Source organism: Chiloscyllium plagiosum, chromosome 5 (assembly GCF_004010195.1).
Source record: "Chiloscyllium plagiosum isolate BGI_BamShark_2017 chromosome 5, ASM401019v2, whole genome shotgun sequence".
NCBI classification, from domain to species: domain Eukaryota; kingdom Metazoa; phylum Chordata; class Chondrichthyes; order Orectolobiformes; family Hemiscylliidae; genus Chiloscyllium; species Chiloscyllium plagiosum.
Genome location: NC_057714.1, coordinates 89,424,652 through 89,440,526, shown reverse-complemented (window position 1 = coordinate 89,440,526; position 15,875 = coordinate 89,424,652). Strand labels below are relative to the sequence as shown.

Here is a 15,875-nt window from a genome sequence, read left to right as displayed (position 1 = left end):
TGCTGGAGTTCAGTAGCTTCCACATGTTGCAGCAATGACACGTCACCTATCCTGCCATCACTCTCATACTTGATTCAGCTTATATATTAGTTACTCAAGATTCCCTGGTTTTTACACCACACTGTGCTGACATATTGTTTTTATTAACTAAAGAGAAATAAAAATTCACCAGGATCAATCTAATACTCGAGTCATTTTCGTAAGAAGGGAAAAAAACACTGGAATCCTAAACAAATTGAAGACCTGACTTTCACTTCAACAACTTGAAATCTTCGCCAACCCTATTCACCAATCAGACTCTTTCCTTGCACTTGTATGGGGTTTGGTATGCCACTCCACTGCTGGACTCACTGTAAGACAACCACTTGATCCTCACTTTTTATCCTCTCCCACTTACTTCTTACTCTGGAATGCATATTTCCTGCAGTAAACCCTAGCTCAGCCCCCCACCTTCACACTAAATTTCCACTTTAACTCAAGTTTCCAATTATAGTCAGTCTATAATTCACTTTTTCTTGCTCAGCTGTGGTCCAACAATGCTGAAGTCCCAATGCTAACTGTGCTCCACACCCAGGGGCAATACCAGCTTGGTGAAGCTAGCTGTGGACAAGCTGAAATTGTGCCACTAATTAGGGGCTAGAGGGCAGCTCTAGAATCTAAGGGAGTGTGGTCCCAGGAAAGGACAGCAAACTATGAGGATGTGAGCAATCATTGAGGTAGTCTGTGATGGAGTGGCTTTTAAGGATGCTCTCAAATGAGGTCTTCAGAAGTGAAGAATTGGAATTGTTTGTAGAGGATTCAAAGTTTCAATAAGTTTTGATAACCCACAGTTTCAGTACTGGCTGAGGGGTTGCTAAAAAAAATCTATGGAATCTCTCTTGACCACCTCTGCTATGTAATTCGTTCTGCAGAATGCTCAACCACAGTTACTCTAACACCTCCTTACTCTAATGGTACATTAGTGGGATCTCATACTTGTAGGTCCCAGTCAGATGATGACAAAACGTAGGCAGTCTGACCTCGGATTGTAACTGTTTGTAGCAGTGGAGTTTATGACATGGGATATTTGTGCTTCTGAAAGCAATGTTATCATCCACAGCCTTAGTGTTCTTTATAAATTGGAAAAATCCAGCCATCAGCAGCAGGTGGAACTGCCTTCTATTTCAAACATTGCTAACTTACAGCTTGTGAACACCATCCGCAATTTTGTCCAGCTTGTATACATTCCTCACATGATTCTGCATTGGCTTCTAAACACACCCTGCCATCTGTAATAAAAAATGGAAGACCACTGTAATATATCTGTAGTAATTAATGCCAGAAAAGATGCAAATCAAATACTTAACTTGGCGAGAAGATATGTCCAAAATTCATAATTTAAACCAGAATAGATTAATTAAATTCCTGTGAACTGGATATGATCAGGTATGTCTTAAATTGTACATTGTAATTACCTTGGGACTAAACTCCACAGGTCAATGATCCCACTACTTATAACCAATGTGATCTGTGTCAGTGACCCTGTAAATATACTGGCTCAGGCAAAAAAGCACTCAGTAACGTCTCTGTTCGCTCTCAGCGTCACTAGCAAAGCATTAAAGGGTAATCTAATCTGTCAGGCACGGAAAATAGTGCTGTTGGTGCCTGGATAAGTGGGGTATCGGGATTCACCTTTGGAAAGTCCTTTTCTGTGCCCTCAGCAAACCCTCAAGATTTTATTTTAATTTTCAAAATCTTCCTCTTAGGCTGAGACATGGCCCCCTCTGGTGGAACCCACAATATGTTGTAATCTCGTCACATTACCAACTTTAACAGAGGGGAAATAAGGAGTGAAGCTCAAAGGGAAATCCAGAGGAATAAAAACAAGTTTGTTTTCTGATAATTAATTTCTATACCACCTTATTAAAACACTACACAGCCACTTTATTACTAATACAGATTCAAAGTAAGTCTGCTTCAGCTAAGTAGATAGATCAGAGAGGTTGGGATACTGTCCTTGGAGAAATAGCAGATTAAGGGGACATAATGAAAATCATAATGGATTTGGACCAGATAGGGAAAATATTGTTCCCATTAGTGGAAGAATTGAGAACACAAGTGATCATTGACAGAAGAAATAATGGTGACATTCGGGAAAAAGATATATTTTACAGTGAGAGATTAGGACCTGGAATATGTTGCCTGAGATTGTGATAGAGACAGACTCAATTAAGACACCCAAAATGGAAATGATTTGCTATCTGGAAGGAATGAATATACAGGGCTATAGATAGAAGGCAGGGGAGTCGTACTAGATAACTTATCGCTGCAAAGTCACCCCAGACATGGCTGAAAGGCCTCCTTCTGTTCTGTGGTTCTGTGAAGTCCCAGTACCTACAATGGAACTAACAAATCTTTTTGATTTTATCAGATCAAGGATATTGCTGGTACTGACACCAAAAAGCTGTCTCTGTTCTTACTTCAAAGAGCATCCAGACTGCAATTTAATCTAGGAAAACGTGAGGACTGCAGATGCTAAAGATCAGAATCGAAGAGTGCGGGCTGGAAAAGCACAGCCGGTCAGGAGCATCCGAGGAGCAGGAGAGTCGACGTTTTGAGCATAAACCCTTCATCAGCTTATGCCCGAAACATCAATTCTCCTGCCCCTCTGATGCTGCATGACCAGCTGTGCTTTTCTAGCACCACACTCTTTGACTGCAATTTAATCTACATCACATCTGAAAGACTGCATATCCTACAATGCCATGTGAAAGCTACCAATCTTAATCATGGGCTTGGGTTTGGCTTTGGTGTTTTTTTTTAACCTGATTTAGAGGCAAGAGTGTGACACTGTGTGAATCAGCCATGTGTGTTAAATGTGCAGGGATTAAACCTTATTTGTTTAGAAGGTGTTACCTGAGTGAACTAGACCCAGCCACATCCAGCAACAAACAATCGCTGTGCCAAGGTTAGTTTTCAAATCCATCTGAAGAAAACGAAACATTAGTGAGGAAATCTGGCAGTATACATCTGTTGGAACAATATTATCCTGGTATTGTTAAAACACAAATAATTTAGTTTTGACAAATAAATAACTTACTTGAATATTCACAATACTTGCATGGATTTTATTGGCTCTACAGCATGATGTGATTAAAAATGTCAATTAATTTTATAAATTCAGTCATAACCAAAATTGATCATAAATAAGCTGTAGTGATGTTTCCAGATTTACCTTTTTCCTGGATCTCGCAACATTCATTTCCCCACCACAGCCCCCTGCATTTTGTCAGAACTCAAAGTCCAAAGAAAATACCAACACATCTGTGCATTATGTACCTGTTAAAACGTGAACTTTAAACCTTTACTATCTGCATTTCAGAGGCTCGTGCTTGCCTATGGGAGCATTTAAGTCAGTTTTTATGGCGTGAAAATCTTCAATACTCCATAACCACCTGATGAAGGAGCAGCGCTCTGAAAGCTAGTGCTTCCAAATAAACCTGTTGGACTATAACCCCGGTGTGGTGTGATTTTAAACTTGAGACAAAGCATGGTATCTTATATTTTGCAATTTGAAACACAGTTTGTCTTATCAAGGCTTTGTGTAACAGAGGAAACATCTCATTAGAAGTAGCTATTAACTCATGTATAGTGCCTCAGGGGGTGTGGCACTAGTCCCCATGTTATGCCTGCCAAAGCAAATTAAACAATGCAAAAAGCAAATCATAGCTTCAGAGTGTGATTTCACTGCAGATGTGCACTTTGTATTTGAAGATGTCGAAATTGGTGTTTATAAATCTAACATCTCAAGTTAAACAACTATAGAGTTGATGATAAGATTTCTGATGGTTTGGTAAAATGTCTTCAGTTACTGAGATGCAATTGTACGAGATGCTATCGGACTTCACTTTGCATTTTAAACAGCATTTCAAGATTTTGCCGTTTGAGAAAATGAAAAATAAAAGAAACAGATTAAAGCACATAATGCAATTGTCAGACCTTCTACACTTCAGAATCAACTTTCTAAAATTCATTGGAAAGGTTCTGTGTCTGTTAAGAAATCCTGTAATTTTGGTATTAAACTACACAATTATCAAATTGTTAAATAGCTACTGGAACCTCATTTACACTTCAGCTTTGAGTCATCTGTTGGGTTGAATTTATCTCTCCACCCTGGAGGCTTCCTGCCTCTATTCCTGATGAAGAGATTTTGCCTGAAACGTCGATTTTCCTGCTCCTCAGATGCTGCCTGACCTGCTGTGCTTTCCCAGCACCACTCTGATCTAAAAAATGTTGTGCTGAATGTAATTTGTTAGCTGTAGAATACTTTGGGGTGTACTGAGATTGTTAAAATCTGCAATATAAATGTTTTCTACAAAATTCCCCAGTGTCAGGTCCGCAATCGCCCCAGGAGACTTACCTATGGAGCAGAGCCTGGTCTCAGAGTTTTTAAACACTGAGAGAAGATCGATTCAGCAATGGCGGAGACCTGGACCATGCTCAATCTGATCTCGGTCAAGCTGCCAAAGCATGACCAGGAGATTTAGTGTCTCGGGCAGTATGTTATGGAGGTGAGGCAGCTGACCGTGGCTTTTGAAACCACGGCAGAATCCTTGGGGGTCTGGTCCAAGCCTTGGAAAGATAGGTACAGGTTTTGGAAGAGCATGTCGATGACCTTGAAAATCGAGGCTGTCGGAAGAACATCCGGCTGGTGGGGCTGCCGGAACGGGAGGAGGCTCCTGCAGGTTTTGAAGCTGGACGTCGAGGTAGGGTGGGTGCAGGTCGAGTGGGCCCACCGGGTCGCAGTGCGCAGGCCCGGATTGGACCAGCACCCCCACCCGGGACGAATCCAGCATTATAGAGATAAACAAATGATGCTGGAAGCCCCGAGAACACTAGGGAAGGATCCACAGCACTTATACACAAAGGGTCATGAATTATCCTTTTGCAAAAGTTTTCTCTTGTCGTGATTCACAAGAGGGAAGGCGTTTGATGAGGTAAAAAGACGGCTGTGGGACTTGAATATCCAGTACTCTATAAGATATCCAGCATTATTACTTTTCAGTCACGGAGGATCCACGTTCAATTTTGCTTCACCGGAAATGGCAAAGGACTTCCTGAATATTTTAAAATAGACTGGCTGGCTCGAATAATATGGGCAATAATGTTTACTTTGTAGTTTGTCTGGTTTACCTGGTTGTTGGTGTTTCTTTTAATATATATGGGAGGCCTAATTGTATTTTCTTTTTCTTCCTCTTCTCTCTCCCTTCCTGTTATCCTTCTTTTTTTGCCTCATCATTTCCTTTTCATTTCTCTCCCTTGGTATGGGATGGAGGGGATTGGTAGCAGTTTCTCTGCCAGGACTGCCTCGGATTAAAGTATGGGTAGGACAGGTTGAATGCCCATTTTTAACTTTCTTCTAATAAGATGCATGTAACTTTTTCTTTCTCTGTGTTGTCTGGGGCTGGAGCACAGCTTCAGGTAGAAGGAGCCATGGAGGGGTTAATGGGTAGTATGAGCGCCCCCTGTGGGAAAGGGGGAAAGTCTCCTTTCATTTGTATTATATGTTGGTGTGTTATAGAAGTAGTTGTTAGATGTTTTGATTGGGTAGTTTTGGCAGTTGTATTTTTAAATTTATATGAACTGTTTACTGTTTCCACTCAGTGCACTGAGTGGGGTTCTTCCTCCTGGGGGGTCACAGATGTCTCGGACAGCTATGGCTAACCATTCATTTAAATGGTGCACTTGGAACATTAAGGGGAGTCATTCACCAATTAAGAGGAAAAAGATACTTTGAAACCTTAGGAGAGAAAGGGTCGATATAGTCTTGTTGCAGGAAACACATCTAACCGATAAGGAGCACTTAACGTTACAGCAAGGAGGGTTCAAACGGCTGTTTTTCTCAGCCTTTAATTTGGAAAGTAGAGGAGTTGCTGTACTCATTCAGAAGAATCTCCTCTTTCAACTGTTAGACCAAATTAAGATGAATATGAACTGTTTATGATTTTTAAAGCGTTAATACATGGTGAGTAGTATTGGATTTTGAATGTATATTGCCCCCGGCACATACCCTCAAATTTTTAATGGATGCACTTTCCAGGTTGATGGTCCTTGGAGTGCATCATACAATTATAACTTTAACCAACTTATTGACCCCAAAGTGGACAGAATGCTTAGGGGGCTTTTTCCTGTCCGGAAGCAGCGGGAGACAGAGTGGAGATGACGCTGGGACCAGGAACTTGCCAGAAAGGTAAGTGAACAGTATAAATACTTATCTTCGAAGCCCACAGCCTTTTTCCTGTCCAGGAGCAGTGGGAGGCAGAGTGGAGGTGACGTTGGGACCAGGAGCTTGCTGGAAAGGTAAGAACATAGTATATATTTGGGCAGCGGCTAAACCCAAGATACAACACATGTATTATCTCCCTCCCACTTCACCCCTTCCTCTAACCAGAAGAAAAGGACTCTGTAAGGTAAGGGTTTTGTCTTTTCTTTTATATATTTAAGTGTTTGTTATTAGGTAGTTGATATAAAGCTAAGGCTTATAATGGCAGGGGACCTCAGATCCATGGCAAGTGCATTTTGCTTGATGTGGGAGCTCAGGGACGTGGCTGACATTCCTGACTCTTACACTTGCAAGAAGTGTGTCCAGCTGCAGCTCTTGTTTGTCCACATGATGGCTCTGGAGCTACGGATGGACTCATTGTGGAGCATCTGCGATGCTGAGGCCACGTTTAGTGAGTTGGTCACACCGCAGATTAGAATTGCTAGGTAGACAGTGAATGGGTCACCAAAAGGCAGAGAAAGAGTCGGAAGGCAGTGCAGGTGTTCTCTGCGGTCATCTCACTCCAAAACATGTATACCATTTTGAATACTGTTGGAGGAGATAGCTCACTCGGGCAGGGCAGCAGTTGCCAGAATCATGGCACCGTGGCGGGCTCTGCTGTTCAGTAGGGTGAGAGATTCTATTGTAAAGGGAGTAGAAAGGCAGTTCTGTGGCCTAAGACAAGACCCCTGGATGGTATGTTGCCTCCCAGGTGCTTGAGTCAGGGATGCCACTGATTGGCTGCAGAGCATTCTGAATGGAGAGGGTGAACAGCCAGCCAATGTATAGACACCAATGATATAAGTAAGAAATGAGATGAGGTCCTGAAAGCAGAATTCAGGGAGCTAGGAGAGAAGTTTAAGAGGAGGACCTCATAGGTAGTGATCTTGGGATTGCTACCAATGCCACACGCTAGCCAGGGTAGAAATGAAAGAATAGGCAGGACGTACACGTGGCTTGAGGGGTTGTGTAGAAGGGAGGGGTTCAGATTTGTGGGACATTTGGACCGGTTCTGGGGAAGGTGGGCCTTTTATAAATTGGATGGCCTACGCCTGAACTAGACTGAAACTAATGTCTGTGGGGGAGTTTTTGCTACTGCTGTTGGGGAGGGTTTAAACTAATATGGTAGGTGGCTGGGAACCTGAAGAGAAGACTATTAGACAGTGAGGTAGAAATACAGACTGTAAGGAACAGGATCATGAAGTCAGCATTACCAAGGAGAAGAGTAGGCAGAGAGAAGATGAATGCAAAGGAACTGGTGGTCTGAAGTGCATATGCTTTAATGCAAGGAGTATTGTGGGTAATGTTGATATGTGGGAGGCTTTCAAAGTTAGGTTGAAGATAGTGCAGGATAGGCATGTTCCTTTGAAAACATGGGATAGGAAAGGCAAGATTCGTGAACCATGGATGATAAAATGTGTGACTAGCCAGGAGGAAAAGGGAAGCATACATAAGGTCCAGGCAGCTAAGAACAGATCAGGCTTTGGAGGAGTATCGGGAGAATAGGACCAATCTTCAGTGAGGAATCAAGTGGGCTATAAGGGGTCATGAAATAACTTTAGCAAGTAGGATTAAGGAGAATCCCAAGGCCTTTATTCATATATAGAAGCAAGAGGGTAACTAGAGAAAGGGTTGGTCGATGAGAGGATAAGCAAGGAAGGTTGTGAGTCGAGCCTGAGCAAATGGGTGAGATTCTTAGTGGTTACTTTGCATCATTGTTCACTGAGGAAAGGGACATGATGAATGTTGAGATTAGAGATAGAAGTTTGCTTACTCTAGATCACATTGATATAAGAAGGGAGGATGTGTTGGTAGGCTAAAGGATATTGAGGTGAACAAATCCCCAGGACCAGATGGGACCGATCCCTGGTTGCTGAGGGAGGTGAGAGAAGAAATAGCTGGGGCCCTGACAGATAACTTTGTAGCATCCTTAAATACAGGTGAGGTGCCGGGGGACTGGAGGGTTGCTCATGTTGTCCACCTGTCCAAGAAGGGTAGTAGGGATAGTCCAGATAACTACAGACCAGTGAGCCTGATAAAACATGGTTTTGTGTGGCGGAGGTTGTGCCTTACCAACGTAATAGAGTTATTTGAGGAAGTGACCAAGTTGAATGATGAAGGAAGGGCTGTAGATGTCATATACATGGACTTTAGTAAGGCGATTGATAAGGTTCCTCATGGTAGACTAATGGAGAGAGTGAAGTCACATGGTAAGACCATAAGACCATAAGACATAGGAGCGGAAGTAAGGCCATTCGGCCCATCGAGTCCACTCTGCCATTCAATCATGGCTGATGAGCATTTCAACTCCACTTACCCGCATTCTCCCCGTGGTGTGCAGGGTGTGCAGGGTGTGGTGTGCAGGGTGTTCTAGCTAGGTGGATAAAGAACTGGTTGAGCAACAGGAGACAGAGAGTAGTAGTTGAAGGGAGTTTCTCGAAATGGAGAAAGGTGAGCAGTGGTGTTCCACAGGGACGAGTGTTGGGGTCACTGTTGTTTGTAATATACATAAATGATCTAGAAGAGGGCATTGGTGGTATGATCAGTAAGTTTGCAGATGATACGGAGATTAGTGGAGTAGCAGAAAGAATAGGGAACTGTCAAAGAATGCAAGAGAATATAGACAGGCTGGAGAGTTGGGCAGAGAAGTGGCAGATGGAGTTCAATCTGGGCAAATGTGAGGTGATGCATTTTGGGAAGTCTAATTCTAGAGCCAACTATATTGTAAACAGAAGAGACTTGGGAAAAGTTGATGAGCAGAGAGATCTGGGAGTTCAAATCCATTGTACCCTGAAGGTGGCTGCACAGGTGGATAGAGTGGCCAAGAAGCTAAATGGTATGGTTGCCTTCATCGGATGGGGCATTGAGTATAAGAACTGGCAAGTCATGTTAAAATTGTATAAGACTTTGATTCGGCCGCATTTAGAATACTGTGTACTGTTCTGGTCGATGGGGAGGGTGTAGAGTTAGTTTATGAGGATGTTGCCTGATATGGAAGGTGCTAGGTATGAAGAGAGGTTGAGTAGTTTAGGATTATTTTCGTTAGAAAAAAGGAGGTTGAGGGGGGAACCTGATTGAGGTCTACAAAATCATGAAGGGTATAGACAGGGTGGATAGAGATAGGCTTTTTCCCAGGCTGAGGGATTCAATAACAAGAGGTCACGCGTTCAAAGTGAGAGGTGAAAGGTTTAAGGGGGATACACACGGCATGTACTTTACACAGAGGGTGGTAGATGCCTGGAATGCGGTGCCGGCAGAGGTAGTAGAGGCAGGCACGGTAGATTCATTTAAGATGCATCTGGACAGATGTATGAGTAGATTTATAGAGTCATAGATATGTACACCAGGGAAACAAACCCTTCGGTCCAACTCATATATGCCGACCAGATATCCCAGTCCAATCAAGTCTCACCTGCCAGCACCCAGCTCATATCCCTCTAAACCCTTCCTATTCATGTACCCATCCAGATGCCTTTTAAATGTTGCAATTGTACCAGCCTCCACTACTTCCTCTGGAAGCTCATTCCATACATGTACCACCCTCTGCGTGAAAAAGTTACCCCTTAGGTCTCTTTTATATCTTTCCCCTCTCACTCTAAACCTATGTCCTCTAGTTCTGGACTCCCCCACCCCAGGGAAAAGACTTTGTCTATTTACCCTATCCATGCCCCTCATGAGTTTATATGTCTCCATAAGGTCACCTCTCAACCTCCGATGCTCCAGGGAAAACAGCCTCTCCCTATTCAACCTCTCCCTATAGCTCAAATCTGTCAACCCTGCCAACATCCTTGTAAATCTTTTCTGAACCCTTTCAAATTTCACAACATCTATTCAGTAGGAGGGAGTCCAAAATTGCACACAATATTCCAACAGTGGCCTAACCAATGTCCTGTACAGCCGCAACATGACCTCCCAACTCCTACACTCAATACTCTGACCAATAAAGGCAAGCATACAAAACGCCTTCTTCACTATCCTATCTACCTGCAACTCCACTTTCAAGGAGCTATGAACCTGCACTTTGTTCAGCAAGACCTTACCATTAAGTGTATAAGTCCTCCTAAGATTCAGCAGATGGATACAGATCCTTAGGAATTGGGCGATAGGTTTGACAGTGAATTTAGATCGGCACAGGCTTGGAGTGTTGAAAGGCCTGTTCCTGGGCTGTAAATTTTCTTTGTTCTTTGTTGTTGCAAGTATATCCCCACAATCCAGGCAGTTGTTGGACCTGAACAAGGAGCTGGGGTTGGTGGATTTGTGGAAGTGTCTTCACCCTGATGGTAGGGATTTCACCTTTTTCTCTAAGCTACATAAGTGCTATATCAGGATTGACATGTTTTGCCCCCATTGACCTTTTTGAATTCGGTGCTGACTTGCAGAATAGGGAACATAGCCATTTTCGATCATGTGGCAGTGTACATGGAGGTCAAGGCTGGTGGTAACAGGACAGGCTCGCGGCACTGACACATGGACCCTTTCCTCTTGAAGGATAGCAAGTTTGTAGAGTATTTTTCACTGGAATTTAAATTTTTTTGGGACATTAATTTTGGGGATGGATAGTAATCCGTCAGTGCTCTGGGAGACTGCCAAGGCCTATGCACGGGGTTTGACTATTTCTTACTCTGCGATCCGGAAGCGGCAGAGGGGAGAGCAGCAGCGTTTGCTCGAGGCCCGGCTGAAGGCAGCCGAGGGAGCATACTTTGACAAACCAATGTCCTGTACAGCCGCAACATGACCTCCCAACTCCTGTACTCAATACTGGAACCAAATTACAGCGGATTACAGCCCTCAGGGATACTTTCAATGGTGCGCTCACACAGACAGCAAGGAGGGAAATCTCCTTTATGAAACAGAGGTTATTTGAGTATGGTGATAGACTGGGTAGATATCTAGTGTACCTGGCCAGAAAGAAGAATGCCCCCCAATCTATCACATCCATCAGAGAGAGTGCTGGTACTCTTACTTTCAATGCCATAAAGACTAATGCAGCATGTAGGAAGTTTTACTCTGAGCTGTACTGGTCGGAGGGCTGTGAGAACAGACTGATAAAGATGGAATCCTTTTTTAAGACCCTGGACCTTCCAGGTGTAACTTCAGACCAGGCGTCCTTTCTGAATGTCCCCCTGACAATCCAGGAAATACAGGAGGTGGTGAGGCAGCTCCAGAGTGGTAAAGCGCCCAGCCCAGATGGACTTCAAAGTGAGTTTTACAAGGGGTTTATAGACATGCTGGCCAGGCCACTGTTGGATATGTACACCAGTCATACAGTCAGGACAACCTCCCATCCTCTCTGAGAGAAGCAAATATTTCGCTTATTCTCAAGAAAGGAAAAGCCCCAGAGGATTGCACTTCCTACAGGCCCATATTGTTACTGAATTTTCTTCGACCAACTGATGAAGGAGCAGCGCTCAGAAAGCTAGTGCTTCCAATTAAACCTGTTTGTCTATAATCTGGTGTTGCATGATTTTTAACACAATATTGATGACTCCTCTGGAACCATCAAGTCTGCAGCTTGTCTTATTATCAGAAGTAACTTCCCTGTTGCTTATCACACTTGGCATTGACCGTCTGTTTGAAGGCAGGAGTTTCCTGTAATTAACTTCTTCTACGGGGCAATCATTTGTCCTTGTGGCATTAGGCAGCCAGTTATCAAGCAGTTGTTAAAACAGTTTTGTTTATGTAACCTTGACTCCTTCTTTTCCCAGGGATAGTTAATTGCTTTCAATTCCTGTATAGGTTTGTCCTTGGCCCTTCACAGTTTATTCCAGACAGAGTTATTGCTGATTCTTTCAATCTATGAACAGTTCTTAAAATTCTGAAGTTTGCACTATCACAAAAGCCCCTTCCAGGATGTATGAGCTGGTTTTGAACTTCCTTTCATTGAGTAACCTTCTGTTGCTGATGTACTGGGCAGACCCTACTTAGTGCAAAAGACTTGTGGACCCGGTTATTTTTTTCCCAAGGTACATACTTCATCCTCTCAAGATTACTGTCAAAGTCTCTGACAAACCTAATAGATGTTCCTGTGCTTCTCTGTGCAATTTGACAAAGTCATTAATGGCCAACACTGTGGGATTGTCTTCTGCCTGGAACTGAGTGGGTGTCTGGTTCCTGACCGTTCTGTGAGTGAAAGAGACCAGGGCACTTCTTCCTTGGCCAGTTCTGGAGGATGTAGTGGGCAAGTGCTCACCAGATTGGGTCCATGATTCTAATCTAGGAAGTGAAACCACCCCAAGTTGGAAGTCTCTGAGCAGGAGCATGCTGCAAAAGAAAGCCTTGCCAGTGCTACCTCTCGGGGGTCTATGGCTTCTTCCTCAGACGTGAAGTTGGAGGTGGAGCTGAGTGTCTCTGGTGTAAGTTTCCTCAGGATGAAGGTTTGCTGGGTGCTGCTAGTGTCAACATAAAAGGAGATTAGTTATGTAAGAGATGTGCAGATTAACGATGAGATCACACTGGCATATTGGGGAAGCAGCTTTGCTGCCCTTTGGGGTCTCCACTCCCCACATGAACAGCCGCATTCTCCTCTGGCTAATTCAAGTATTTTCTTCAAAAATTTGTGAGCACTTTTATGTCTGTGACTCCGTCCTCTCCTGCCTGCAGGTTTTAGCCCTCACCTGGTTGTGGGACAGTGTTTCCTGCAATAAGATAAAGGGAGGGGCTGAGAATGACAGAAGTGGATGGAAGAGCAGTTAGCAATGACACAGAAGGCAGGAAGGGTGGTAATGTGTCCCGAGTGAGTGAATCGGAAGTGCAGAGGTTTCATCGTTCAAGAGGATGAGCTGGTTGAAAGCCATTGAAAGACATGATGTGTACAATACTGAGAGGTGATGCCCCTGAGCTTTGGTGTGAGGCCTGTGCATTGGAAGAGTTGGCATAATTGGTGACTCTGTGTGCATGTGAGGTAGCAGAGACAAGATGATGGCATTCATTCTTGGGAAACACAGAAGATCATTAACCCTCTTACTGCTCTGCTCAGTGTTCAGTTTGACCCTCGACACAGCACTGATTTGGGCTCTTATTATCATCCTGGCAGGCTGGATCAGGTCATGTGGCTTCCTTCATCCGTCTACAGGATAAAGCACAGGCCTCTTCTGCACTGCCCATGCAGTTCCCTGGCAAGGAAGTAAGGAGTAACGGTACACAGTTGTGTTGGGGGAACCAGGTCCTGCCTTGCAGTGCCTGAAGTGCACTTTTAATACAGTGCCAGCAGCATGAATTCCAGGAGGTCCCAGCAGCAGCAACTCTGCCACCTCTCCAGCAGCACAATTCCATTAGGCGGGCACTGTACAGCCCAGATACACACTTAATGAGGTGAATTGTGGGAAGTTAGGGTGAGAAAAACTGCTGTTAGCAATAGTGTGCCATGAATCTCGCTCATCAAAACACACTAAATCAAAATGGGTTCATAGTCTCTTGGGCAAATGCAGATTAATTAAGGAAAGGCTATGCAGATTTGTTGAGGACAAATCATGTTTAACAAACTTGCTTGTGTTTTTTTAATGAGATAACAGCGAAGGTTTGTGAGCACAATGCTCTTGACCTGGTGTATGGACTTTAAAGCACTTAATAAAGTGCCATATAACAGATTTGTGAGCAATGTTGCAGCTCATGAGGTAACGTGAACTGTAGCAACATGGATAAAAGATTGGCCACATGACAGATATTTTCTTGTAGTAGCTGCTGTCGTTTGTTTTGGGTTTGTATACAAGACAAAATGACAAAAAGGGATTAGGCGATTTGTATTCTTACAGCGATTCACTAAATAAGAAAGGCTACGCGATTCCTTTATATTATAAAAGTCATTTTAGAATTAGAATATGATTAATAGCTTATGTTCCTCGTGACTGATTTTTTTCCCCTCAAATACTGAGTCTGAAATAGAACAAAGCAAATTAACAAAATATTTCTTGATATGGTAACAGTATGTACGCTGGGAGTACAGCACATGACAAGCAACAAAAAAAAATATTCTGGCACAGATTATGAATTACACTGCATCAACTAACAGTGAAGTTGTTTCCATATATGGTCAGAGCTTCACTGCCAGTTCAAAGGTCAATCTCTCCAACCCCCTTGAGCTACTCAGCTTCCTTCAGAATGAAAAAACCTTGATGTTACAAGCAATCTTGCTGGAGGGCAGTGTATGTTCACATTAGACGAATATTCACTGCATCTTGCAATGTGACCATGATTGTTCAGACAGTGCTCTTCAAAATGTCACAAGCTATTACTGATGAAATAATTCTTAATCAGAAAAATTACTTTTAGAAAGCAAAAGGACATCAGTCACTTCCTGTTTTCTCTCGTCCTTCCTCACACTTCTCTTTAAAAGTTGGAGCGGAGCTCTTAGATGCAGCCTGTCATCTCCAGAAACATCCCTCAGCAATTAGATTTTAATTGATCTCAAGATGTGCATGTTTATTATTCTTCCCTTCCACGTGTGAGATTAACTACAACTCACTTCCACAGCTAAAGATCGCAACCATTATTAAGTCTAAAGACCACCATTGGAGATTGTCTAAAATGATGCACCCCAAGCTATTTCCATTTTAGGTTCAGAGCTATTTTAGGAAACCTTGCAAAATGATTCTACAGTATCCTCCCAGGAACTCCTCCCCTCTGAAAACCCATATTCATTGCAATATAAATCACATGGATGTTACATCCAGGTAGAAATGCTAATTAGCTATTCTATAGACTCAAATTTCATTCTGTCATGGAATTAATTAGACCAGTTGAAGAATGGCCCATTACAAACTCTGAGACTACTAAACTGCCCTGTGACAGTTATCCAGTCTATTCACCATCTGCACAGTTGCTTCCGCCATTAGTTTTGAGGTGCAGGGGGATTTGTACGTAAATCACAACAGATCAGTATGCAAGTTCACATAACCAAGAAGACTAATGGGATGCTAGCCTTTATTGCAAGTTGAGCGGAACATAAACGTAAGGGTGTTGCTCATCAGTTACAGATGGCATTATTGACACCACTACGATGTAAAGTTTGTAATTTATATATTTTTTAATATCATTTATGTTCAAGTTTGGATTTTGAACTTAGGTAACTTTTGACCTATTTACATGAGGGATTTTAATAATTAATGAGTCAATATTTCTGCAGTCATGACTTTTTAAAAACAGTATGTGTGAGAGAATCCCTGAAGTGATAAACGGGAATTTAGAGTCGTAGAGTCATAGAGATGTACAGCACGGACACAGACTCTTTGGTCCAAACCGTCCATGCCGACCAGATATCCCAACCCAATCTAGTCCCACCTGCCAGCACCCGGCCCATATCCCTCTAAACCCTTCCCATTCATATACCCATCCAGATGCCTCTTAAATGTTGCAATTGTACCAGCCTCCACCACATCTTCTGGCAGCTCATTCCGTACACGTACCACCCTCTGCGTGAAAAGGTTGCCCCTTAGGTCTCTTTTATATCTTTCCCCTCTCACCCTAAACCTATGCCCTCTAGTTCTGATCCCAGGGAAAAGACTTTGTCTATTTATCCTATCCATGCCCCGCATAATTTTGTAAACCTCTATAAGGTCACCCCTCAGCCTCCGACGCT

The 15,875-nt window shown here is 43.1% G+C and overlaps 1 protein-coding gene across 7 annotated transcripts in view; it reads right to left on the bottom strand.

The window, feature by feature from the left end:
* LOC122550083 (integrin beta-1-like) overlaps positions 1-15,875 on the bottom strand; it is a 279,698-nt gene that overhangs the window by 249,989 nt on the left and 13,834 nt on the right. For 4 of the 7 annotated variants that reach the window (XM_043690619.1, XM_043690612.1, XM_043690614.1 and 1 more), the window contains exons 2-3: positions 2,896-2,965; positions 1,183-1,268 (exon numbers count right to left, since the gene is read on the bottom strand). In XM_043690619.1, the coding sequence (XP_043546554.1) occupies positions 1,183-1,268; positions 2,896-2,965 (156 nt within the window). Of the gene's footprint in view, positions 1-1,182; positions 1,269-2,895; positions 2,966-3,214; positions 6,223-6,250; positions 6,332-15,875 lie in introns of those variants that run through there. The other 3 variants (XM_043690616.1, XM_043690615.1, XM_043690613.1) reach the window with 2 other exon arrangements.